The sequence below is a fragment of the Carlito syrichta genome, unplaced genomic scaffold (genome assembly GCF_000164805.1).
Source record: "Carlito syrichta isolate Samal-C Ts95f unplaced genomic scaffold, Tarsius_syrichta-2.0.1 Scaffold130776, whole genome shotgun sequence".
Taxonomy (NCBI): Eukaryota; Metazoa; Chordata; class Mammalia; order Primates; family Tarsiidae; genus Carlito; species Carlito syrichta.
The window spans coordinates 59,965-84,885 of NW_007074872.1; the positions used below are offsets into that span (position 1 = coordinate 59,965).

Consider the following 24,921-nt stretch of genomic DNA (forward strand, 5'->3'; position numbering starts at 1 on the left):
GCTAATTTTTTGATTTATGTAGAGATGAGGTCTCGACAAGTTGCCAGGCGGGTCTCGAACCTGCGGGCTCAGGCAATCCACTCACCTCAGTCTCCCAAAGCACGGGATTACGGGCTAAGCCACCGAGCCCGGCTTAAGGCAAACACTGTTACTTTTTGTGTATTATTTCCTAATATATGTAATTAGTCACCCTCTGTCAGGATGATGAAGTGCCCCCGAATGGTCAGTTCACCTCCCTGGGCCCCAGCTGAAAAATTCCTACTCCTGCTACGTTCAGAGTTACCTCCACCAGCCATTCCATCCACCATATAACCTCTACAGAGGAGGAACATGAGGCGCAAAAGTCCAAAGATTTGCCTGAGGTCACATAGCCAGGAAGTAGCAGAACTGGATCCAAATCTGGGCCTGGAGGTCTGCCACAACACTGCATGTCTCCAGCATGGTCTCAGACTCTGACCTTCTTGCCCTTGTCTTCGGACAGCTTCACTCATGTTAAAATTACATTTACTGAGTAGGGGGCTCTTTGTAGAGCAGGTGACCCATAGGCACTCTTTACACAGAGCAGGTGGCATGCAGAAGACATGCTTTTTGTGGACCATGTGACACACAGTAGGCACTCTATGCAGTGCAGGCAGCAATGTGTAGGCACATTTTATCTAGAGCAAGTGGCTCTAGAGGGACTCTAGCCTCATTAGGGACTCTTGAGGAGCAGGTTTCATCAGTAGGTAGCCTTTAAGTAGAGCAGGTGACAACAGTAGCCACTGTTTATGTAGAGCAGGAAGGACAGAGTAGGCTCTTTTTGTAGTGCAGGTGTCACTCAGTAGGTACACTTCATGTAGAGTAGGCAACACTCAGTAGGCACTATCTATGTAGAGTAGGTAGCATTCAGTAGGTACACTTTAATTAGAGCAGAGACACTCAGTAGGCACTACCTATGTAGAGTGGGTGACACTTAGTAGGTACACTTCAATTAGAGCAGATGACACCCAGTAAGTACACATCAATTAGAGTAGGTGACACTCAGAAGGTACACTTCAATTAGAGCAGGTGACAGTAGGCACTATCTATGTAGAGCAGGTGGCTCTCAGTAGGTACACTTCAATTAGAGCAGAGGACACTCAGTAGGCATCGTCTATGCAGAGCAGATGACACTCAGTAGGTACACTTCAATTAGAGCAGGTGACACTCAGTAGGTACACATCAATTAGAGCAGGCGACAGTAGGCATCATCTATGCAGAGCAGGTGACATTTAGTAGGTACACATCAATTAGAGCAGAGGACACTCAGTAGGAACTATCTATGTAGAGCAGGTGACACTCAGTAGGCACACTTAAATTAGAGCAGGTGACAGTAGGTACACTTTAACTAGAGCAGGTGACACTAAGTAGGTACACATCAATTAGAGCAGATGACACTCAGTAGGTACACTTCAATTAGAGCAGGTGACACTCAGTAGGCATCCTCTATGTAGAGCAGGTGACATTCAGTAGGTACATGTCAATTAGAGCAGAGGACACTCAGTAGGCACTATCTATGTAGAGCAGGTGACACTCAGTAGGTATACTGCAATTAGAGCAGGTGACAGTAGGTACACTTCAACTAGAGCAGGTGACACTCAGTAGGTACACATCAATTAAAGCAGGTGACACTCAGTAGGTACACTTTAATTAGAGCAGGTGACACTCAGTAGGCATCATCTATGTAGAGCAGGTGACATTCAGTAGGTACACGTCAATTAGAGCAGAGGACACTCATAAGGCACTATCTATGTAGAGCAGGAGACACTCAGTAGGTACACTTCAGTTAGAGCAGGTGGCACTCAGTAGGTACACTTCAATTAGGGCAGGTGACACTCAGTAGGCACCATCTATGTAGAGCAGGTGACACTCAGTAGGCACACGCCAATTAGAGCAGAGGACACTCAGTAGGCATTATCTATGTAGAGCGGGTGATACTCAGTAGGTACACTTCAATTAGAGCAGGTAACACTCAGTAGGCATCATCTATGTAGAGCAGGTGACATTCAGTAGGTACATGTCAATTAGAGCAGAGGACACTCAGTAGGCACTATCTATGTAGAGCGGGTGATAGTAGGTACACTTCAATTAGAGCAGGTGACACTCAGTAGGTGCACTTCAATTAGAGCAGGTGACACTCAGTAGGCACCATCTATGTAGAGCAGGTGACACTCAGTAGGTACACTTCAATTAAAACAGAGGACACTCAGTAGGCACTCTTTATAAAGAGCAGGTGGCATCCATGGTCACCGCCTATCTAAAGCACCGGCACTCAGGGGCACTCTCAGTGTAGAGCAGGTGACACTCAATGGGCTCTTTCTATGCAGAGCAGGCATGTCTGTTCATCATGTAGAGCAAGTGGCATTTGATAGGCACTGCTTAAGCAGAACATGCAACACAGAGTAGAAACCTTTATGTAGGGGAGGCCCAAATTTTATCTGTATGATGACCACTTATCTACCAAATGCTGAATTGTATCCTACGTCTTTTAAATAAAAAAAAAGGGCCGGGCGCAGTGGCTCAACCTATAATCTCAGCACTTTGGGAGGTGGAGGCAAGAGGACTGCCTGAGCCTGGGAATCTGAGACCAGCCTGGGCAACTTGGTGAGACCTTGTCTCTACAATAAATCACAAAAACTAGCTGGGCATGGTGACGTGTGTCTATAGTTTCGGCTACTTGGAAGGCTGAGGTGGAAGGATCGCGTAAGCTCAGCAGGTCGAGGCTGCGGTGGCCGTGAGCATGCCACTGTACTCCAGCCTGGGCGACAAGAGTGAGACTCCAACTCAAAAAAAAGAAACCTTTATGTAGAGCCTTGGAATTCAGTAGGCACTCTTTACGTAGAGCTGGTGGCACACAGTAGGTACTATTTATCTAGGACAGCTGGTATGCAGTAGGCTCCCTTTATGTAGAGCAAGAGGCACACAGTAGATAAACTTCATGGACAGCATGTGACACTCAGTCGGCACTATTTATGTAGAGTACCTGGTACTCAGTGGCACTTATAAGGAGCAAGAGGCACTCAGTAGGTATTTATATGTAAAGCAGGTGGCACACAGTAAGCACTCTTCATGTAGAGCATCTGGCACTCAGAAGGTATTCTTTATGTAGAGAATGTGGCACTCACTGGCACTCATATGGAGAAGGTGGCACTCAGCAGGTACTCTAGGTATAGCAGGTGGCACTTAGTGGACACATTTTATATTGAGGAGGTAGTACACAGTAGGCACTCTTTGTGTAAAGTAGGTGGCACTCAGTAGATACACTTTATATAGAACAAGTGACACTCCATAGGCACATTTTATGTAGAGCAAGTGACACTTCACTTAATAGGTACTCTTTGCTTAGAATAAGTGGTATCAGCAGGCATTTTTTATGTAGAGCACCTGCACTCAGTAGACACTCTTCATTCAAAGCATGCAGCACTCAGTAGGTAGAGAAGATGGCATCAGTAGATAGTCTTTATGTAGACCAGTGGCTCTCAGTAAGCACTCTAGGTGGGACATGACACTTAGTAGCCACTCTTTATGTAAAGCGGGTGACACTCAACAGGTGTTCATAAGTAGAGCAGGTAGCACTAAGTACTGTATGTAGAGAAGGCAACACTTAGTAGGTCTACTTTAAGTAGAGCAGGTAGCACTCAGTAGGCACTCTATGGAGAGCAGATGGCTTACTGTAGGTGTAGTCTTTCTGTAGAGCAGGTGGGACTCAGTGGACAGTCTTCATGCAGAGCAGGCAGCACTCAGTAGGACTTTATTTAGAGCAGGTGACACTCAATAGCTACTCTTTATTTGAAGCAGGCAGCATCAGTAGGCCTACTTCATGGACAGCACCTGGCGCTCAGTAGGCACCATTTATGTAGAGCACCTGGTACTCAGTGGCACTTATTATATGGAGCAAAGGCACTCAGTAGGCATTCTTTATGTAGAGCATCTCCACTCAGTAGGGACTCTTTAAAGCAAGCAACACACAGTAGGCACTCTATACAGAGCAAGCAGCATTGGTAGGTACACTTGATATGGTGGAGGTATCACTCAGTAGGAACTCTTCATGTAGACCAGGTGGCACTTAGTAGTTGTTCTTTATGCAGAACCGGCAGAACACAGTAGGCACATTTCATATAGAGCAGGTGGCATTCAGTAGGTACCCTTTCATGTAGGTACCCTTTGTGTAGAGCAGGCAACACTCAGTAGGGATTCTTTAGGTAGAGGAGTCAGCACACAGTAGGCGCTATTTATGTAGAACCAGCATCATTAGCAGGCACAGTTTCTGTAGAGCCGGCTGCACACAGTATGCACCCTCTATGTGGAGCATACTGCACACAGTAGGCATTCATTATGTAGAGGAGGTGGAAGTCAGTAGGCACTTTTTATGTAGAGCACTTGGTACTTAATAGGCTCTCCTTATGTAGACTAGGAGACACTCAGTAGGCATGTTTTTTTTTTTTTTTTGAGTTGGAGTCTCACTCTGTTGCTCAGGTTGGAGTGCAGTAGCATGCTGCTCACGGCCACAGGAGCCTCGACCGCTGGGCTCAGGTAATCCTTCTGCCTCAGTCTTCCAAGTAGCTGGAACTACAGGCATGTGCCACCAAGCCTAGCTAATCTTTTTTTTTTTAGCTTATTGTAGAGATGAGGTCTCACCAAGTTGCCCAGGCTGGTCTCAAACCTGTGGGCTCAGGCAACCCTCTGACCTCGGCCTACTAAAGTGCTGGGATTACGGGCGTGAGTCACTGCGTCCGGTCTAGCAGGCATGATTTATGCAGAGCAGGTGACACTCCATAGGTATTCTTTATGTAGAGCACCTGGCACACAGTAGGCACATTTTATATAGAATATGAGGCATTCAGTATTCCAGATTTATGGAGAGCACCTGGTTTACAGTAAACACACTTTATGTAGAGCATTTGGCATATGGTATACCAGATTAATCGAGAACACCTGGCACACAGTATGTACACTTTATATAGTGAGCCTGGCACACAATAGGCATCCTTTATTTAGAGTATTGACACACAGTAGAAGTTCTTTTCATACAGTCTTTTGTACAGAATAGAGACTGGCACACAGCAGCTCAAGGACTAGTTGTCAGCCCCTTTACTTCACTCCCTCTTTTTGAGGATCACTCTCTTGTGAAGTCCACTTCTGTCCCCCTCTAAGAACATCACTCAGCATTCTGTTTCCAGGGTGGGAGGACTAAGCCCAGAAGGCTGCCAACAGTCAGAGCAAGGATGAGGCAGAATGAGGAGACTCCACTTAGGCTTTCTGGGCTCTGACCACCCCTGCCTGGACCCCGCCTGCTCACAGTCACGTTCAGCCTTACCCACCATGCCTCCACCTCAGTCCCCTTTCACTGAGACCAGCCTCCAGGGTTGATCTTCCAGCTGAGCTCTTTATCCTTAGAATCTGACCCAGGTAATCCCTAGGGAAGCCGGATTCTTTGTTCCTGCTCCAGGCAGTCATGTCTCCAACAGGGTCCTGGGCTGCCTGGGGGCAGGTCTTGAACACCTGCCAGGTTGTGCAGTGGGGGCCAGAGTCCTCTGTCTCTAAATTGCATAATTCTGCACTGAGAAATGGTTCACAATATCCTCCTGGCCCACACTTAGGGACAAGGCATGCCTGGCTCTGCTTGCCTAGCACTTGAGCTCTCAACTTTATGCTTTTACCTGCTGTACCCTGGCCTTGGGAGGGCATGGTGGCTATAAGTGTTGGGGCTCAGAGTCATCTTTGATCATTCCTCACTTATTCTCCAACCTACATGGGAGGGGCTGAAACCTGAGGATAAAGGGCTTGTGCTGTGTCATCCTGAACTGGTTCCTGTGCAGGCAGCAGGTTCCGCCCCAGGTTTGGCCAGCTGCCCAGGCACAGGAGAGGCAGCCAGGTCTGTAGGGATTGGTTGGCTCAGCCCAGCCCAGCCTTTCACAGCCTCCCCTAGATCAGGGGTCAGGGACAAAGACCTCCCCGCAGAAGAAGAGAAGAGGCTATGTGGGACAAGCTGTTTCTTTAGAAGGTGACAGGCTGGGGGTGGTGGGGCCGGAGCGTCCTCCCCTGGGATAGAGAGGGACACTGCCCAAGGCAGGAGTGGTGCCAGGCTCCTGGCCTGAGGGACAGGTGGTTTCCTGGTAACGGAACCCCTGGCAACCTCCCAGCATTCAGGTAGGGCCTTCCTGGACTCTAATCAGCCTCTCTCTCTTTCACTTTCTGGAGCTTCGTGGGTTGCTGGAGGCCAGTTGGCTGCTGGTTTTGGCTAAGCCTTTCAGAACCTTAGCTGTCAGTTGTTTACCCATCCTTGAGCCCTCCCTGCCCTGTCCCCAGCACCTTGCAGGCCCAGCCCCTCTCCACTGTCCGTGGAGCTCCCTTGGCCCTTACCTTGGACTCAGGAACTCACCTTCTATCCCATTGCCCTGCAGGATGTCACACCTGAGCCTGTCCTGGATGGGCCTTGGGCCGGTGGCAGTGTCCCTATGGCAGCTCCTGCTGCTGGTCGGGTTCTCCTGGCTCTTGGCGCGCATCCTGGCCTGGACCTATGCCTTCTATGACAACTGCCGTCGCCTGCAGTGTTTCCCGCAGCCCCCCAAACGGAACTGGTTCTTGGGTCACCTGGGCCTGGTGAGTGTGGCAGCAGGATGGATCTGGGGTATCAGGGTAGAAGGACTTCTTGAGGGGTGGGAATGGGGTCCAGGGAGCTGGGGTGGGGGTAGGCTGGGGCCTGGGACAACAGGGAAGCTGGAAGGAGGCCCTTCACTCTTCTACTCACTCACTCATTTTTCCACTCATTCATTCGTTCCTCTACTCATTCACTCATTCCTCTACTCACTCACTCACCTCTCTCCTGTGCCATCCCAAGCCTTTCTCCTCTTCTTGTCCTCTCATTTCTGGCCTGCTCTGAATCCTTTTCTTCACTATTTTCCCACATTGGTGCACTTTTGTGAGGCTTCCGGAATGAGCTACACAGAGTAGGGACCCTCTGGTGCTCCTGCATTCTCCACTGTTGGAACTGAGGCCTCTTGAGCCTACTGTCCGGGGTCTGCAACTTGCCTGGTCCATTTCTGGCTACAGGGCACATCTGGGCCAGAAGACCATTGTGGGCAGTCTCCCACCACCTCCTTCTCCTGAAGTTCCTTCCTCTTGTCTTGTTCCTCTCCACTAGGATGTCCCAATAGGTCCTGTTGCCCAACCTTGATAAAAGCTGTCCACTCATTTCCTCTTCAGAAGTCTCATTGACTTCCCCACCCCCAGACCTTGCCCTCAGAGTTAGACCTGTTTTCCTTTTTGGGTGATGTGACCTCGGTCTGTTCATGTGAAAATGGTAGCACTGAGGGGCAAGTCCACAGGCATGATGGATGGGTGCACAGGATGCACTAGCACAGGGCCTGGTGTGCAGAAGGTGCTCACAGGTGGGAGACACCATCTGGAGGGACAGTTAGCATCACCTCTGCTCCCTGAGGGCTGCTGAGATCGAAAGGCTCCCAGAGTGATGATCCTTGTTCCTGGGAGGACCTGGAGTCAGTGAGGACCAGCCAGGACAGGACAGGATGTGGGGACTAGCCCTAGGGACATGACTTGACTCACCCATGAGTAGCCCACCTCATAAGGACTTTCCTTGGGCTGGAACTACTCCCAGGACAAAAACAATCTTTCCTCTCGAGCCAAGATGGGCCTCCCTGTGAGCAGACAGCACGTCTTCTCCATCTGCTTTGGTATGTATCTTTAAGACTTGAAGACACCCCCAAGAAAGAAGGAGCAGAAGCCGGGCTCGGTGGCTCAGCCTGTAATCCCGCGCCTTTGGGAGGCTGAGGTGAGTGAATTGCCTGAGCCCGCGGGTTCGAGACCCGCCTGGGCAACTTGGCGAGACCTCATCTCTACAATAAATCAAAAAATCAGCCAGGCGTGGTAGCGCATGCCTGTAATTCCGGCTACTCGGAAGGCGGAGGCGGAAGGATCGCCAGAGCCCAGCAGGTCGAGGCTGCGGTGGCCGGAAGTGGCCACTGCACTCCAGTTTGGGCGACTGAGTGAGACTCCAACTCAAAAAGAAAAAAAAAGAAGGAGCAGGAAAAAGATACACGTTTGTTTACTTATTTATTTGTATGTAAACAGTATATTCATATCTGGAGAGCCAGAGTGAGAGAGTGAGAGCGAGAGCAAGAGCGAGAGAGAGAGCGAGAGAGAGAGAGAGAGAGAGAGAGAGAGAGAGAGAGAGAGAGAGGAGAGAGAAGAGAAAAGAGAGATAAGAGAAGAGACAAGAGAGAAGAGAGAAGAGAAAACAGAGAAGAGGGAACTCACTTAGATGTTGATGGATACTAAGAAGGTCCAAAAAGTGCCGTCTGCAAACTGGAGAGTCAGGGATGCTGGTGTGCAATTCAGTGTGAGTCCAGAGGCCTGAGGAACTGGAGTTGTGATGTCTGGGCAGGAGAAGATGGATGTCCTAGCTTCAGAAGAGAGGGAATTTGCCCTTCTTCTGCCTTTTGTTTTTGTTTTTTTGAGTTGGAATCTCACTCTGTCACCCAGGCTGGAGTGCAGTGGCATGATCACAATGATCATAACTCATGGCAACCTCAACTTTCTGGGCTCAGGCAATTTTTCCACCTCAGTATCCCTAGTAGCTGGGACTACAAGCATGTACCAGCATGCCTGGCTAATTTTCTGATTTTTGTATAGATGAGGTTTTGCTGTATTGCTCAGGCTGGTCTTGAACTCCTGGGGGCTCAAGCAACCTGCCCACCTCTGCCTCCCAAAGTGCTGGGATTAGACTTGAACTATCATGCCCTGCCTTTCACCTGCCTTTCTTTTCTATCTGGGCCCTCTGTGGATTGGATGATATCTGCCTACATTGTGGAGGGCAGATCTTCAGATCTTCCTTGCTCATTTTACTATGGATTCAAATGCTAATCTAATCTGAAACACTCTCACAGACATACTCCAAAATGATATTGGACCAGCCATCTGGGCATCCCTTAGCCCAATCAAGTTGACATCTAAAATTAACCATCTCAGGAGGTGATCACACCAACTTGTTTGTAGGTCAACCCCACGGATGAGGGCATGAGGGTCATTACCCAACTGGTGGCTACCTATCCTCAAGGCTTTATGACCTGGATGGGTCCCATCTCCCCCATGATCAGTCTATGCCATCCTGACATCATCCGATCTGTCATCAATGCCTCAGGTACCCATCGGAAACACCTGGTGGTGGGTGCTGTGGCACATCTGAAATCTGTGAGCCTCTTGCCTCAAGCTTCTGTGTGGCCCCCACTGTACCCTGGTCCTTCCTTCCCCCTTCTCTCTTAGCCACCTTCCTCTTCCCTTCATGTACTCATCAACGTCTACTTATCTCCTTCCCCCACTGGCATCTGCCCCATTCTACCCTGGTGATCTGGGTGCCACTCTTGCCTCCAAAAGACCTCAATCCAAGGCCATGACTTGTGGGAACCCCCAAGCTTGAGCAGATGGATCTGGAAAGAGACACCCCAACTTTGTGGGGTCAAGAATGGGCCAGAGGGAGATGGGGCATGACAGCCCAGAGGAGAACAAGGTCTCTGCTGGGGCAGGCTAGAAGGCTTCCTGGAGGAGAGGGTTGCTGGAGTGGGGTCTGGAATGATGAGTAGGAATTTTTAAACGGGGGGTACAGAGTGATGCAGTGGGCATCGTTAGTATTTAAGGACCCCTGGCAGGTCTGGCATCAACCTTGTCCATCCCCTCACCCACAGCAACAGAAGAATTTGTGGCTGGTGGAGGATCTGGGCTGCTATTTATGTGACGTTCATCTCTGATGTGGGTGGTTCCCTCTACTCCATCCTGTGGGTCTTACACCCTAAGTTCATTGCTCTCCTGCTTCAGAACCCAGGCCAGCCTGGTGCCCTTCCCTTGCCCTCTGCCCCTCCCATCCTTGGAGAGGCTAGGCTGAGCTGGAGAAAGGGTGGCGTCACACAGAGACCATGACTCTGACCTCCAAATGCTGAGTGGCTCTGGACAGGTCCCAGGTATCAGTGGCTGCTGATGTTTCTTTCATTTGTGAGTGGCAGAAACTCAATCCCATCGGTCTAAATAAAGAGAAAGAATCTATTGACTTTAAAGTCTAGACAGAATGGCCTTTAGGCCTGGGCAGTCCAGGCCTACACAGTGTCTAAAGGAAACGGTCTCCTTCTCTTGGTCTTACCCTTCTTTGCATCACTTTTCTTTTTTTTTGAGTTGTGGTTTTGCTTTGTTTGCCCAAGCTGGAGTGCAGTGGCATGAACACAGCTCACCATAGCTTCAGCCTCCTGGGCTCAGGTGATCCTCTGCCTCAGACTCCTGAGTAGATGGGACTAAAGGCACACACCACCATACCCAGCTAATTTTTTTTGTAGAGATGGGGTCTCACTATATCGCCCAGGCTGGTTTTGTGCTCCTGGGTTAAAGTAATCCTCCCACCTCAGCCTCCCAAAGTGCTGGGATTACAGATGTGTGTCATTATGCCCACCACTTTTTGAAGTAGCCTTTTCCCTTATGGTGTCATCAATGAACCCCAGAATCTTGGTTGCCATTGAAAAGCCCACCTTTCCCCCAAGTTTCCTTAAATGGCCCATGATTTACTTAAATTGTCCTAGTCTGGGACACAGGACACTTTTTCACCCAATGAATGTGACTTTGACTGCCCAGTCTTGGCAGGCACTTGGCTCCCAGTTTTGAGGGCACAAAGCAGTTCTGTGGTTAAGATCATAGCATTGTGGATTCAGACAGACCTGGCTTTTGTCTCAGTCATGTCACTTACTATCTGGGGACCCTGGGCAGGTGAGTTTATTGTTCAGAACCTCAGTCTTGTCTGGAAAATGAGATAGAGAAGAAACCAAGGAAACATGGTGTTTGGGATCCAGATGATGAGAGAGTTAGTCTGTGTCTGTAATTGAAGGACCAGGAGTGTCGTGGATCAGAGCTGTGGGGAGGGAGCCCAGGAGGAGGCTCAGCACAGAGAGGATAGTGATATGCTGCTCAGAGTTCCCAAGGTTTGGGTCTGGGTCTCTTCCCTGCAGACCCTTCTTGTCAGCAGCCTGGAAGAGCGTGAATTTGGTCCTGTGTGTTCTTCTCCAGATTCAGAGCTCGGAGGAAGGTCTCCTATACACACAGGGCCTGGCGAGCACCTTTAAGGACGTGTGCTGCTGGTGGGTGGGGCCCTGGCATGCAATCATCCGAGTCTTCCACCCCACCTACATCAAGCCCGTGCTCTTTGCTCCAGGTAGACACTGCACCAGCCTCCTCTGGCCCACTGCTGAGGTCTCTGTGCTACTCCCAGCCAGTGGGGTGACCTGAGTGCAGACAGGTGGGGCTGTGAGGGAGATGCGGCTGCCTCTGTCTTCCCTGGACTTCCACTGGTCTGACCCTGGTCTTATCCACTTATGTTTGGTGAATGTCTGTGTAACGTCTGCTGGAAGACCATGTCTTGTCTTGTGTATATTTATACCTGAGCCCTGATAACACCTGGAATATGTTATACCTGGTTGCATCAAGTATATGTTTACCCCTGGGATCATATGGAGGTAGTCATGTCTGGGGCTCAGCTAAGGCCAAGGACATTTGGGAAATGTAGGAATCTTTCTGGTTCTTGTCTGAAATGTTGTTTGTTTGAGATAGCCTTTTTCTCCTGCTGGTCACATTTGGACTATGTTTGGGGCTCATCTGAGGTCTGGGCTCCAGTGTCCTTTAGTGAAATGTCTGAGACATTATTTGAGTCTTGTCTAAGGCAGATCTTAAGGTCCATTTGCATCATGCCTAAGGAACAGTGTTGTTCACACCTGGGACATTAAAGGGACCATATATAAATCTTATCTGAAGCCTATCTGTGGGGCACACTGTGGTGATGTCCGATTGTCTCATGTGTATGTTAGAGTATACTGTGTCTTGCTAGAGGTTGTCATGTATTTTGTGATCATGTACGGTCATGTTAACACAATCAGGGTCATGTCCCCTGTCCCAGGTCCATATAAGTAGACATTAGAGAGTGCTGGGGCAGATACATTTCCTAGGTCCCTCTAAAGGTTTTTGTAGAGTGTTGGGCTGTGCATGGGTATTGCAAAACATGTTGAACCATATAAAAGTCATGTCCAGGCATGCAGGGGCATGCTGTGCCATGTTAAGTCATGTTGTTGCTCTACTGTGCTGCTGTATCCTTGTTCTGGCCCCCCCTTGGATCCTCCATTTACCCTTCTCTTTCTGCCCTTCCCCTGCTTCCTGCTATGCTGGGCTTAAAGGTGGGAACTGTAAATTTTGGCTGGGAGCTTCCACTCTACACACCCAAAGTCCCTCCCCTGCCCCTCTCTGTGGCCCCTGATGGTCTCATTTGTGTCAGCTGCCATTGCACCCAAGGATGTGGTCTTCTACAGCTTCCTGAAGCCCTGGCTGGGTGAGTAACTGCAGGTGAAGGGGGTTGGGGACAACCTTTTGGGGCAAAGGGAAGGTGCTGCCCTTGCCCACTGCCCACGGCTACCCTACTAGGGGACGGGCTCCTGCTGAGTGCTGGTGACAAGTGGAGCCGCCACCGTCGGATGCTGACACCTGCCTTCCATTTCAACATCTTGAAGCCCTATGTGCAGATTTTCAATGAGAGTGTGAACATCATGCATGTGAGTTCCTTGGATCTAGAGTCCTAGCTTGAGATTTGGGGGTAGAGGAATCATAGATACACTTGATCTAGAATTTTGGCTTTGCTGGGTGGGTTTGGGACCATTGTGTTTCTTCTCGGAGCCTTGGTTTCCTCATAAAATGGGGATAATAATCCTTATCTAACATGTGATTAATATGATGTGATGAAGTCATATCCTTGGCACATAATAGATGCTCAGAAGGTGTCAATTTCCATGTTTCTCTCACAGAAGCCCTGTAAACTCAAGCATGATTATAAAGATTGCATAGTAGCTATTGCTGAGTAACAAACCGCTTCAAAACTCATTGGTTTAAAGCAGTTTAAAGGGTTGATTATTTTTTAATAAGCCTGTGGGATACGTGGTGGCTGGTTCTTCTTAACTTGGATGGGATCACTCATGGTATATGAACTGCTGAGGGTCAGGTAGACAGCGTTGCTGATCCTGGCTTGGTTCTCTACATGTTTGGGGCTTAGTTGGTTTCAGGGTGATCTAGAATGGCCTCAGCTGGGAATTCTGGACTTTCCTTCCCGTGATTCTCTTCCCCCAGAAGGCACACTGTAATGTTTACATAGCAAAGATAGGATACTAAGGGATTGAGAAGAGGTTGTCATGCCTCTTGAGGCTGAGGTCTCTTACAGTCATTACCTCATCATTTTTGCCGCATGATATCTGCCCATAGAAAGTTAAAAGTCTCTTTTACTAAAGATTTTCATGGAGAGGAACAGTTACAAGTCAGTAATCAAATTTTTTGAGGCCTTGCATGTACAGGGCTAAATTTCTTGTGCAGCAAAAACAGATGTGTAGACCAGTGAGAAAAAAGAAAAAAAAAGTTAAAACAAAGTCAAAAGTCATAGGATCAATTGGGAGGAGTATAAAATAGGCCCCATCTCTTAATGGAAGTTGCTGGAAAATCACATTGCAAAGATGTAGACCTAGGGAGAAGGGAACAACTGGGGGGCAGGGCTTTGTGAAGTCTAGGATTTTTTTTTCTAACTTGCAACTAAGTTAGCTTGTTACTGAAGTCTTCCAGAAGACAGGAGACTCCTGGGTCAGAGACAAAGGGCAGTTGATTACTCATGGTACAGCAAGCAGCATGTGCTTCTTGCTGGTTTGTAGTCATCTAAATTTCATGAGGGCAACCCAGGCGGCTTCTATAGATGCCTGCTGATGTATTATGTTGTGTCACAGGGGAGGAGTATAGGGAATCTACTTTTACAGCAGGCAGAAGCAAGCCTGATGTGTGTCCGGGGAGTCATTACCTTATTCATCAAGGTTATTCTCTGTAAACAGAAGTTTGAGAAATGACCCAAGTTAAAAACACCAGGGTCTTGCATTCTTGGCATGCCCAAAAGGCATGCTCAAGGTCTGTATAGGATGGCCTCTTCCAACATATTTGAAAACAAGATGAGGAAAGCCAACATTTATTGAAAACTCAATATAGCAGAAACAATGCTGTGTGCCAATTAAATGATACAAGTATATACTGTCTAATTTATTTTAACAACTCCACAGGGTCTGACAATTAGGTTCATGAACCATCCTAGAAAAAGTGCTACATACCTCATTGCTGAATATCACTATGGCCACTTTCGAAGTACTCCCCCTGAGAAGCTATGCATCAACACTACTGTGTAGTCTACCCATCAAAGCAATTTTGGAACTCTTTTTCTGGAAAGTGGTTATGTGTTGAGGTCTGACAACTATATTCACAAACCTGCTACCGTGCGCTTACGTTGGTAGCCCTGTACAAATAACTATATTGGAACACCCTGCCTACTCACCTGATCTGGCCCCCAGTGATTTTTTTCTTTACCCAAAGATACAGGAAATATTGAAAGGAAGACATTTGATGACATTCATGACATCCAGGGTAATACGACGATGGTTCTGATAGTCATTCCAGAAAGAGTTCCAAAATTGCTTTGACAGGTGAACTAGGCACTGGCATCAGTACATAACTTCCCAAGGGAAGTCCTTCAAAGGTGACATAGCAATATTCAGTACCGAGATATGTAGAATCATTTCTAGGATGAGTTCGTGAACTTAATTGTTGGACCTTGTATGAAGGAGACACTGTGTCTGCCTCATTACAGATGATGAGCCTAAGGGCTAGAGATATTAAGGAGCTTACCCAAGTTCACCCAGCTAATAAGTGAGCTAGTAGTGGAGGAGCAAGGGCTCTAACCTGGTTTATTTGGCACCAAAGCAGGTCATCTCAACTATTACTGAAAGTTTGACAGGTGGAACCCAGGAGAGGGTAATGAATTGACCAAAAGCACATAGACCACAGGGAGGCAAAATTTGAATTTGTACCCAGGTCTCCTGACTCAAAGACTTTGGGTCTTCATCTTCTGATAGTAACAGCTCCCACTTCCACCCAAACTGCTCCTTTCTGGGGATGAGAGAAACTGATGATGATGGTTCCAGGAAATCCGTCCTGGTGGTTGGGGTTGGGGAGGGTCTCAAGAGAGCCAGGGCCCAGATCCAGCTCTCTCCTTCTCTGGACAGGCCAAGTGGCAGCGCCTGGCCTCAAAGGGCAGTGCCCGTCTGGACATGTTTGAACACATCAGCCTCATGACCTTGGACAGTCTGCAGAAATGCGTCTTCAGCTTTGACAGCAATTGTCAGGAGTGAGTTCTTGCCTAGGGTCTGGGCACTTGAAACATGGACCCGAGGGGGTAGATCAGGGTGAGAGGCCTGATCAGGGCAACCAGAAGTGCCTTCCTGGAGGAGTTGTGTCATAGTTATTCTTTGAAGGGCTGGTATGAACTTTATCATGAAGTTTTCAGAAAGCCACTGAAGGAGTTTGAGCTGTTGGAATGGTCAGAACCAAGCTCTGGGGAGGACTGACTGTTACATAGCCACTAAGTGGAGTTCACGTTGAATGCAGGAAGGCTAGGGTGGGGCTAGACCATGGACCACTTGGATGAGGATAAGATCTGAGTTTTGTGGACCGTTTCAGGAAGGAGAAGGCCCAGGACTGGATACTGGGTGGGAGAGAGAGAAGAGGGGCATGATGTTCAAGTCATGCTCTGGGTGTCTAAGGGCAAAGAGGCAGCTTGTAGAGATGGGAGGCAGGGAGAGAAGAGAGTTCGGAAGAGTCGAGTCTCATGGCTGATCTCCACTGTGTATATGTTGGGTCATCTGCTTCTGGATACTCGGTTTCCTGATGGGAGGGGTTCCTCAGTTTTAGCTGTGTTAAGTTGTTCCCTTCCTTATTTCATCATCCTGCAGAAAGCCCAGTGAATATATTGCTGCCATCTTGGAGCTCAGTGCTCTTGTGGCAAAAAGACACCAGCAGATCCTCCTACACTTGGACTTCCTGTATTACCTCACCCATGATGGGCAGTGCTTCCGCAGGGCCTGTGACCTGGTACATGACTTCACAGATGCCGTCATCCAGGAGCGGCGCCACATCCTCACTAGCCAGGGTGTTGATGATTTCCTAAAGGTTAAGACCAAGTCCAAGACTTTGGATTTCATTGATGTACTTCTGTTGAGCAAGGTAGGCTTCTCTGGGATCTGAATTCAAGAAGCAGAATTCAGCTTGGTGCCAGATGTCACAGAGAACTTGGATTTGACTCAGAGGGCACTGGGGTACCAAGGAAATTATTTTGGGAAAGGAAAGGACAGGCCAGTGATAAGTTTTAGAGATGAATCTGTGGAACATTCCTTGTAGGGGACTACTAAGTCTGAAACTGTAGAGTCTAGATTTTCCTCGATTTACAAGTTAATAAGTTAGTCTGTCACATTTTTTCAGACATCTACATCTATATGTCTATGTTTATGTCTTTGTCTGGGTCTGTATCTATATTTTTGTCTTCCCTATGTATATATCTTTGTCCATGTCCACATCTTTGTGTATATGTCTGTCTTCTTCTGTGTCTATGTCTATCTCTTCATGTCTATGACTATGCTTTTGTCCTTGTTTATGTCAATGCCATGTATACATCTGTAACTCCTCTTCAGTGAGATGCCAAAGTCTGTAAGCTTACAACCCAAAAGTCTTCAGGATAAGATTCCAGATTTACCACTCCAGAATGTGAGCAAATATTTTCAGAGCAATACTCAATCTCTAACTTCCAAGGAAAATTGCAGTTTAATTAATTTGGAACCCAAGTTGCCAGTAACTTTTTCTCAGAAAGCTCTCATTATGCAAGAACATGAAAATCTTCATGGATGATTGATTCATCCCACCAGGGACAAAATAAAAGGCAAGGCAGCCTGGAAGGGAGCCCATGGGGTGGAGGCTCTGGCAATAGTGACTAAGAGAGATCTAGGAGTGTAGGGTGGGCTTGCACTTCTGGAAGGTGAATGGATCTTTAGAGATTGTGCCAGGTTAGACTCGGGAACCTCAGAGCTAGTGTGATCTGAGGGGCCGTGCCTTCTCTCCAGGATGAAGATGGGAAAGAATTGTCAGATGAGGACATAAGAGCAGAAGCTGACACCTTCATGTTTGAAGGTGAGGGTCCCAGTGTGAACTACAGTGTGGACAGGAGTCCCTCCATCCCTGGTCACTCTATTCTGTCCATCTTCCTTCTTCCTCCATTCTCCCATGAAAACCTTAATGTGTGGGTGCCTGGTGTGAAGCAGCCCAGAGACTCACGCTTCCCTACTGTTCCTCAGGCCATGATACCACGGCGAGTGGCCTCTCCTGGGTCCTGTACCACCTTGCGAAGCACCCAGAATACCAGGAGCAATGTCGGCATGAGGTGCAAAACCTCCTGAGCAACCGCGAGACCAAAGAGATGGAATGGTGAGTGCAGGGCCTCAAGGTCTTTTCCTGAATCCTCTCATGGGATCTGCTCCCCAGGTGGGGAGAGGGAAAGTTGTTTTGGTCAATTCTGCCCACTATTGCTCAGTGGGAATAAGAACACAGACCAGAGACCGGGCTTGGTACCCAGCCTGGCTAACAGGGGAAAGGTTGCAGGCTTTTAGGACAGAAAGATCTGGGCCGCTGAGAGAATTGGTGACAAGATGTGAGGGCCAACGATGCCACGTAGCACATGTTCAGTAAATGAACTTCCCCTCCACTCCCTTCTTTTCTCCCTGAAATATAATTTTTTCAAACTTCTTTACTTCCTGAATATTTGCTCTTCTGCACCTTAAGTCCTATCCTACTGTCCAGTCCAGGGACTCATAAAGGGCACCTGGAGGTAAAAGTCATCTATCTCTTGCCCAAAACACTTGCTTCATCCATCTATCCAGTCTTCATTCAGTAAACACTACCACACTGCCCTTCTGCCACCTGATTGTGTGCACAGCAGCTTTTTGTGCTCTGGCGACCTGGGAAGGACTCAGCCCAGGGATCTCTTTTCCAGGGGCTCCCAGCCTGATAGGGGAGTATCCTTGTGTTACAGTGCTGTAGGTCAAGGAGACATCCTGGATAAAAGTGGAGAGAGGAGATATTGAGATAGGGTAGTGTGTGAGGGGAAAGGACAGAGGCATAGAGAGAGGAAGAAGAGAGAGGGGATGAAAAAGAGAGGGAGAAGGAGAAGGGATGAGAGAGAAAGGAGACAGAGAAGGGGTGAGAGAAGGAATGAGTCATGATGAGATGAGGAAAGTGGAGATTGTACAAATGAAAGTATTTAAAATAGATACAAGTCTGCACATTAACAATATATCTCTGAGTTCTTTTCTTTTTCTCAAAATGTAAGTTTTGGGAAATGAGTTTGCTTTTAAATTATTACTGTTAGCCAGGCTTGGTGGCTCAGCCTGTAATCCTGCGCCTTTGGGAGGCTGAGGTGAGTGGATTGCCTGAGCCTGCGGGTTCGAAACCCGCCTGGGCAACTTGGTGAGACCTCATCTCTACAATAAAAAAAAAAAAAATCAGCCGGGTGTGGTAGCGCGCATCTGTAATTCCGGCCGCTTGGAAGGCAGAAGTGGAAGGATTGCCGGAGCCCGGCAGGTCGAGGCGCGGTGGCCGGGAGCGGCCACTACACTCCAGTCTGGGCGACAGAGTGAGACTCCAACTCAAAAAAAAATTTTTTATTTATTTATTTATTTTTGAGATGGGATCTCCCTATGTCACCCTGGCTGGTCTTTAACTCCTGGTCTTAAGCGATCCTCCCACCTCAGCCTCCAGAGTAGCTGGGATTACAGGCGTGAGCCAACACACGGCTCAAGTCCTATTTTTAACCTGAAGTCTTATGATATAAGATCCTGGAGGGTAGAGAGATAAACCACTCTGATTATTTGCATGTAAGCCCTAGTCATACAAAACCTCAAATCACGAGTGATTGATAATAAATTCTTTTTGCACTGGTAAATGAGCCATTACAGAGAAGAATAGGTTTATCTTTAATATTCTTCCCACTCCACCTAGTCCCCTTCCTTTCTTCCAAGGGATCTTTAGAACCATGGGTTTGTCTGTCTATCTATCTATCTATCTATCTATCTATCTATCTATCTATCTATCTATCTATCTATCTCTATCGGCTATCTAACATCTATCAATCATCTATCTCTATCAGCTATCTATATCTATGTAATCTATCTCTCATCTCGTCTATCTTCATATGTATAACCATATGCTTTTTGCCCCTTTGCATTTATATACACATACATTTTGTAACTTTTTTTCACCCAACAATGTGTCTTATAGCTATTTTTTTCTGCATGCTGCACAGCATCCAGGCATTCCATATTTTATTCAGTTCACCCCTATGTGTTTTTATTTTTATTTTTATGAATTGGGGTCTCATTTTGTCATCCAGGCTGGAGTGCAGTAGCATAATAATGGCTTACTGCAGCCTCAAACTCCAGCACTCAAGCAATCCTCTTGCCTCATCCTCCTAAGAATAGGTGGAACTACAAACGTGTGCCACCATGTCTGGCTAACTTTTTAATTTTTTTTTTTTTTTTTTTTGAGTTGGAGTCTCACTCTGTTGCCCAGACTGGAGTGTAGTGGCCGCTCCCGGCCACCGCGCCTCGACCTGCCGGGCTCCGGCGATCCTTCCACTTCTGCCTTCCAAGTAGCTGGAATTAGGCATGTGCTACCACACCCAGCTGATTTTTTGATTTATTGTAGAGATGAGGTCTCGCTACCCAGGTGGGTCTCGAACCTGCGGGCTCAGGCAATCCACTCACCTCAGTCTCCCAAAGGCGCGGGATTACAGGCTGAGCCACTGAGCCCAGCTCTTTTTAATGTTTTGTAGAGACGAAGTCTTGCTGTCTTGCCCAGTCTGGTCCTGAACTCCTGGGCTCAAACAATCCTCCTGCCTCAGCTTCCTAAATTACTGGGATTGTAGGTGTGAGCCACTGCGCCCAACCTGAGTTCACCCCTAGGTTGAAGATACTTGCACAAACATTCTAAATTACAACAGATATTGCCAACTTGCGTTCCAGAGTCTCTGTGCTGATTTACCTTTCAGCCTGCAATGTGTGATAGGACAGATGATTATTTCCTCCTTTTGGGAAGCTGTATATATTCTCTTGTGTGGATGTAGCATCATTTGTCTAAACATATTCCCATCGATGTATATTTGTCTTATTTTCAACCTTTTGCTAAGTTAAGTCTGTTGGAGTTGGGATGTGTGCACAGAGACCATTGCTTCCATGTGGGGCATTTCTGCAGGACAAATTCCCAGAAGTGCAATTGCTGAATCAGAGACCATTTACATCGTGCAATTTTAATTATGGTTGAAAATACGTTCCTATTAACTGAGTTGGATGCACAAAGTTTCCCATATCTTTACCAATAGTATTATTATATTATTAGTTTTTAAATCTTTATCAGTTTTCACATTTCTTCTTTTGATGGACATTCCTTTAAAGAAGAGTGAGACTGAAAATCTTTTGCACATGTTGATAAGTCATTTTTTTTTTTTTTTCTGGAAGTGGTTTTCTTTCTTTTTTTTGCGCTTTTTCCTTGGGTCCTTTATCATATGTGCATTAAAATTAATTTTTTTCTGTATCGTGTTGTAAAGGATTACTTTTTGACTTTAGGGAGGTACTTTTGTTGAATTTTTATGAAGTTAAACTTGTCCAACTTTTCATTTACAGCCATACTATCCATCCATTGCCCAGGGTTTTGTGAGGTATACTTGACCAAATGTGAAGTTTTCACGTATTTGCCTGTTTGTCTCTGAGTTCTCTGTTCTATCCCTTGGGTCTATTTTCTTGTTTTTGCAGCAGTGCTACACCATCTTTATTATTGTGGATTTGTAATAATTTTTAGTCTCTGGTAGAGTGACTTTTCCCTTTGTAATATTCTATTTTCAGATTGATCTAGCTCTTCATAAGCTTTTATTTGCCCAGGGAAATTTGATAGTATGTTTATCAAGTTCCTAAAAAAGGTAGATTTTCATTTGAATTAAATATATTTTATTTGCTGACTCAAATATATGGTTGACATGTGGAAAATGGGTTATTTTACAATACTGACACATACTACCCCAGGGTGTGGTGTGGATATTCATCTAGTCAAATAATCTTTAGTCTTGTAATAGAGTTTAGAATATTTGTTTAGAGATCTTATGCATGTTTTGTTAATGAACCCTTAGATACGCCTGCCATTTTGGGTAGATATATCTTTTATTGGGGTTGAGGGAAATTTATAAATTCATTTGGATTGTAGAGATTTTATGTTTCTCACTCAATTTAATCCAGGCACTTTATATTATTAGAACATTATCTTTTTTTTTTTTTTGAGTTGGAGTCTCAATCTGTCACCCAGACTGGAGTGCAGTGGCATGCTCATGGTCACCACAGCCTTGACCTGCTGGGCTCAGGCAATCCTTCTGTCTCAGCCTTCCAAGTAGCTGGAATTAGAGGCACGTGCTACCAAGCCTGGCAAATTATTTGACTTACTGTAGAGATGAGGTCTCACCAATTTGCCCAGGCTGGTCTCGAATACCTGGGCTCAAGCAACTCTCTTGCCTCAGCCTCCCAAAGTGCTGGGATTACAGTCTTGAGCCACCGCGCCTGTCCTAGCAGCTTATCTTTTACTGTTATTTTCTGTTAGTTGTTATTTCTATCTGGAAAAAACTAATTATGTATGTAAATTTTATGCCTAATGAACATAGTACATGATACTTGCTATGTGTCTCATATCAATAGAAAAATGGTAGATTATTTAATAAAAGCTTTTGTGACAACTGAAGAGTTGACTGGAAAAGAGTCAACTCAATCTGCTTCTCATGTCTTAGAACAAGATAACATCCAGATGAATCAAATATTTAAATTTTTAAAAAAGAAGTCTTAACGCTGGGCACTACTAGTGGGAGGAGGCAGGGAGGAGGAGATAAGGGGCACACAACCACCCATTGAGTACTATGTCCACTACTAGGGGAAGAGAGGGCTCACTAGAAGCCCAGATCTCACCAGCTCGCAATTTCCTTATGCAGCAAATCCTCACATACACCCTACAACTCTAAAATGAACGTTAAAAACAAAAAGATAAAAAAGGAGTCTTAAAAGTGCTAGAAGAAACCATGGGGAAATTATTTTATAGCTCTAGAAAAGAAAAACACTATTTTGAGACAAGTCCCAGGAAATACACAGCAAGAGAGTGACACATTGTCAAATGAGAGATGATACAGATCAGTACACAAAGTATATAGTGTGCTATTGTATATATATTTTAAGCTGCTAAAAAGTAGCTTTGGAGGAATACATAAAAGATAATAAACTAAGCAACCTGTGTGTGTGGGGGGGAAGGTGGGTGGTGTTAACCATAGGGTGGGTGATGTATAGTTTACACATTTTGAACCAGTTAGGTGTACAATGTATTACAATTTTAAATAGCCACACAAAAAAGAAGAAAGATTAAGGAAAAAAAATCAGTTCCCTTACTAAATCTGTAATTTTTTTTTTTGAGTTGGAGTCTCACTCTGTCGCCCAGGCTGGAGTGCAGTGGCATACTCACAGTCACTGCAGCCTCGACCTGCTGGGCTCAGGTGATCCTTTTGCCTCAGTTTTCCAAGAAGCTGGAACTACAGGAACACACCATCATGCCTGGCTAATTTTTGATTTATTGTAGAGATGAGGTCTCACCAAGTTGTCCAGGCTGGTCTCGAACCTGCGGGCTCAGGCAATCCACTCACCTCGGCCTCCCAAAGTGTTGGGATTATAAGCATGAGCCACTGCGCCCGGCCTAATCTGTAATGTTTATACAAATTCTTTCAGTGGATTCTCTTGTGTTTTCTAAGTATAAAATCACTATCTGCCAGAATGATACATTTCCCCCCACATATCAAATTGCTTTATGCTCCTTTATTTCCTAATTGCACTTGCTAGTAACGCTAGTACAATGAATTATAAGAGCAAAACACTAGATGTTAGTTTCGTTTCTTACACACTTGCATTTAGAGTTTGCTCTCTCACCACAAAGGATATCTATATTTATGTAAATTTGTTATCCTTATCCTCTTTTCAATTGTCTTTTGGATGTTGAATTTTTTATTTTCATATAGTTTCACTCTGTTGCCCAGATGGAGTGCAGTGGTATGATCACAGCCATCGCATCCTCGACCCATTGGGCTCAGGTGATCCTTCCACCTCAACCTTCCAAGTGGCTGGGACTACAGGTGCATGCCACCACAACTGGCTAATTTTTTTTTTTTGAGTTGAAGTCTCACTCTATCTCCCAGACTGGAGTGCAGTGGCCGCTCCCGGCCACCGCAGCCTCAACCTGCTGGGCTCCAGCGATCCTTCCGCCTCAGCTTTCCAAGTAGCTGGAATTACAGGCGCGTGCTACCACGCCTGGCTAATTTTTTGATTTTATTGTAGAGATGAGGTCTCGCCTGCCCAGGCAGGTTTTGAACCCGCGGGCTCGGGCAATCCACTCACCTCAGCCTCCCAAAGACGCGGGATTACAGGCTGAGCCACCGAGCCCGGCTAACTGGCTAATTTTTTTATTTATTTATTGTAGAGATGAGGTCTCACCAAGTTGCCCAGGCGGGTCTCGAACCCTTGGGCTCAGGCAATCCACTCACCTCAGCCTCCCAAGGTGCGGGATTACAGGCTGAGCCACCGAGCCCGGCTAGAAGAAAAATCTTTTAAAAATAGCTGACTGATTTTTCTCTGGTACTTCTGCTTTTATACTTCTCAAATATTTGATTCATCTGGACTTCATTTTATTACAGGGAGAAAGGGTCTCACTAGGCACAGATTCTGTTTGTGCTCTCTGGGTAACCATTGGGGTCTCCTAGGGAGGACCTGGCCCAGCTGCCCTTCCTGACCATGTGCATCAAGGAGAGTCTGCGGTTGCATCCCCCAGTCCCGGTCATCTCCCGCTGCTGTACCCAGGACATTGAGCTCCCTGATGGCCGCGTCATCCCTAAAGGTGCCCACCTTGTCAAGGAGAGGAGACTCCTGGGCAGGAAGAGGAGCCCATCAGTAGTGGGACTTGTCTTGACTGCCCTCCTCTCCCACAGGTATTATCTGCCTTATCAGCATTTTCGGGACCCATCACAACCCAGCAGTGTGGCCGGACCCTGAGGTGATGTCCACCCCCAAACCCTTGTCCATTGCAGGGGTCCTAGGAGAGGGAGCAGGGTTTGGACTGGGGAAGTCTGTATCACCTTCCCCTGCCACACACACAACTCCAAGGCTGGCTCTCCTGGGAGATCCCACCCAGCAAGCCTGTCTCGGTCTTGCCTCCAGGTCTATGACCCCTTCCGCTTTGACCCAGAAAACATCAAGGAGAGGTCGCCTCTGGCTTTTATTCCCTTCTCGGCAGGGCCCAGGTGAGGGCAGCGTGTCTGAGGCAGGGATGGGGTGATGGGGGCGAGGCATGGTAGTGGGGACGGAGTGGGGGTGGGGAAGGCAGGGCTAGTTGCAAATGGTCGGAGTTCCAGCTCTCCATTCCTCCCCTCCTCAGGAGGTTATGGGCACAGGTCTGGAGAATGGGAGCTGTACAAGGTCAGGGGGGTCCTCGGTGTTCTCAAAGCCCCTCCCCCTCCCGCTGGTGTCAGAGTTGGGGGCTGGAGTCTGGACCAGACTCGGGGGATATGCAAGCTCACATGGAGGTCCCAGGCACGGGACCTCTCTCTGCCCTTCAAGCTGATCTGGGTGGGGTTGGTGGTGGTGGGGATCCCGGGCCAGCTTCCAGGCGTGATGGGGCCCGATGGGAATCCTGGGTGCAGTCACCGTCCCTATCCCCGCCCCCAGGAATTGCATCGGGCAGACGTTCGCCATGACTGAGATGAAGGTGGTCCTGGCGCTCACGCTGCTGCGTTTCCGCATCCTGCCAGATGACAAGGAGCCCCGCAGGAAACCCGAGCTGGTCCTGCGTGCAGAGGGCGGGCTTTGGCTGCGAGTGGAGCCGGTGAGGGCAGGCCCCCAGTGA

The 24,921-nt window shown here is 47.2% G+C and overlaps 1 protein-coding gene across 1 annotated transcript; it reads left to right on the forward strand.

Annotated features, from left to right (window-relative positions):
* Nucleotides 1-5,983: 5,983 nt before the first annotated feature.
* On the forward strand, nt 5,984-24,921 carry LOC103250633 (docosahexaenoic acid omega-hydroxylase CYP4F3). The gene is made up of 13 exons (XM_008049228.2): nt 5,984-6,022; nt 6,423-6,621; nt 11,080-11,224; nt 12,335-12,388; nt 12,481-12,608; nt 15,138-15,259; nt 15,864-16,134; nt 17,025-17,091; nt 17,256-17,385; nt 23,783-23,916; nt 24,008-24,072; nt 24,237-24,319; nt 24,744-24,921. The coding sequence occupies exons 2-13, from the start codon at nt 6,424-6,426 to the stop codon at nt 24,919-24,921; spliced, it is 1,575 nt and encodes a 524-aa protein (XP_008047419.1). The 5' UTR covers nt 5,984-6,022; nt 6,423.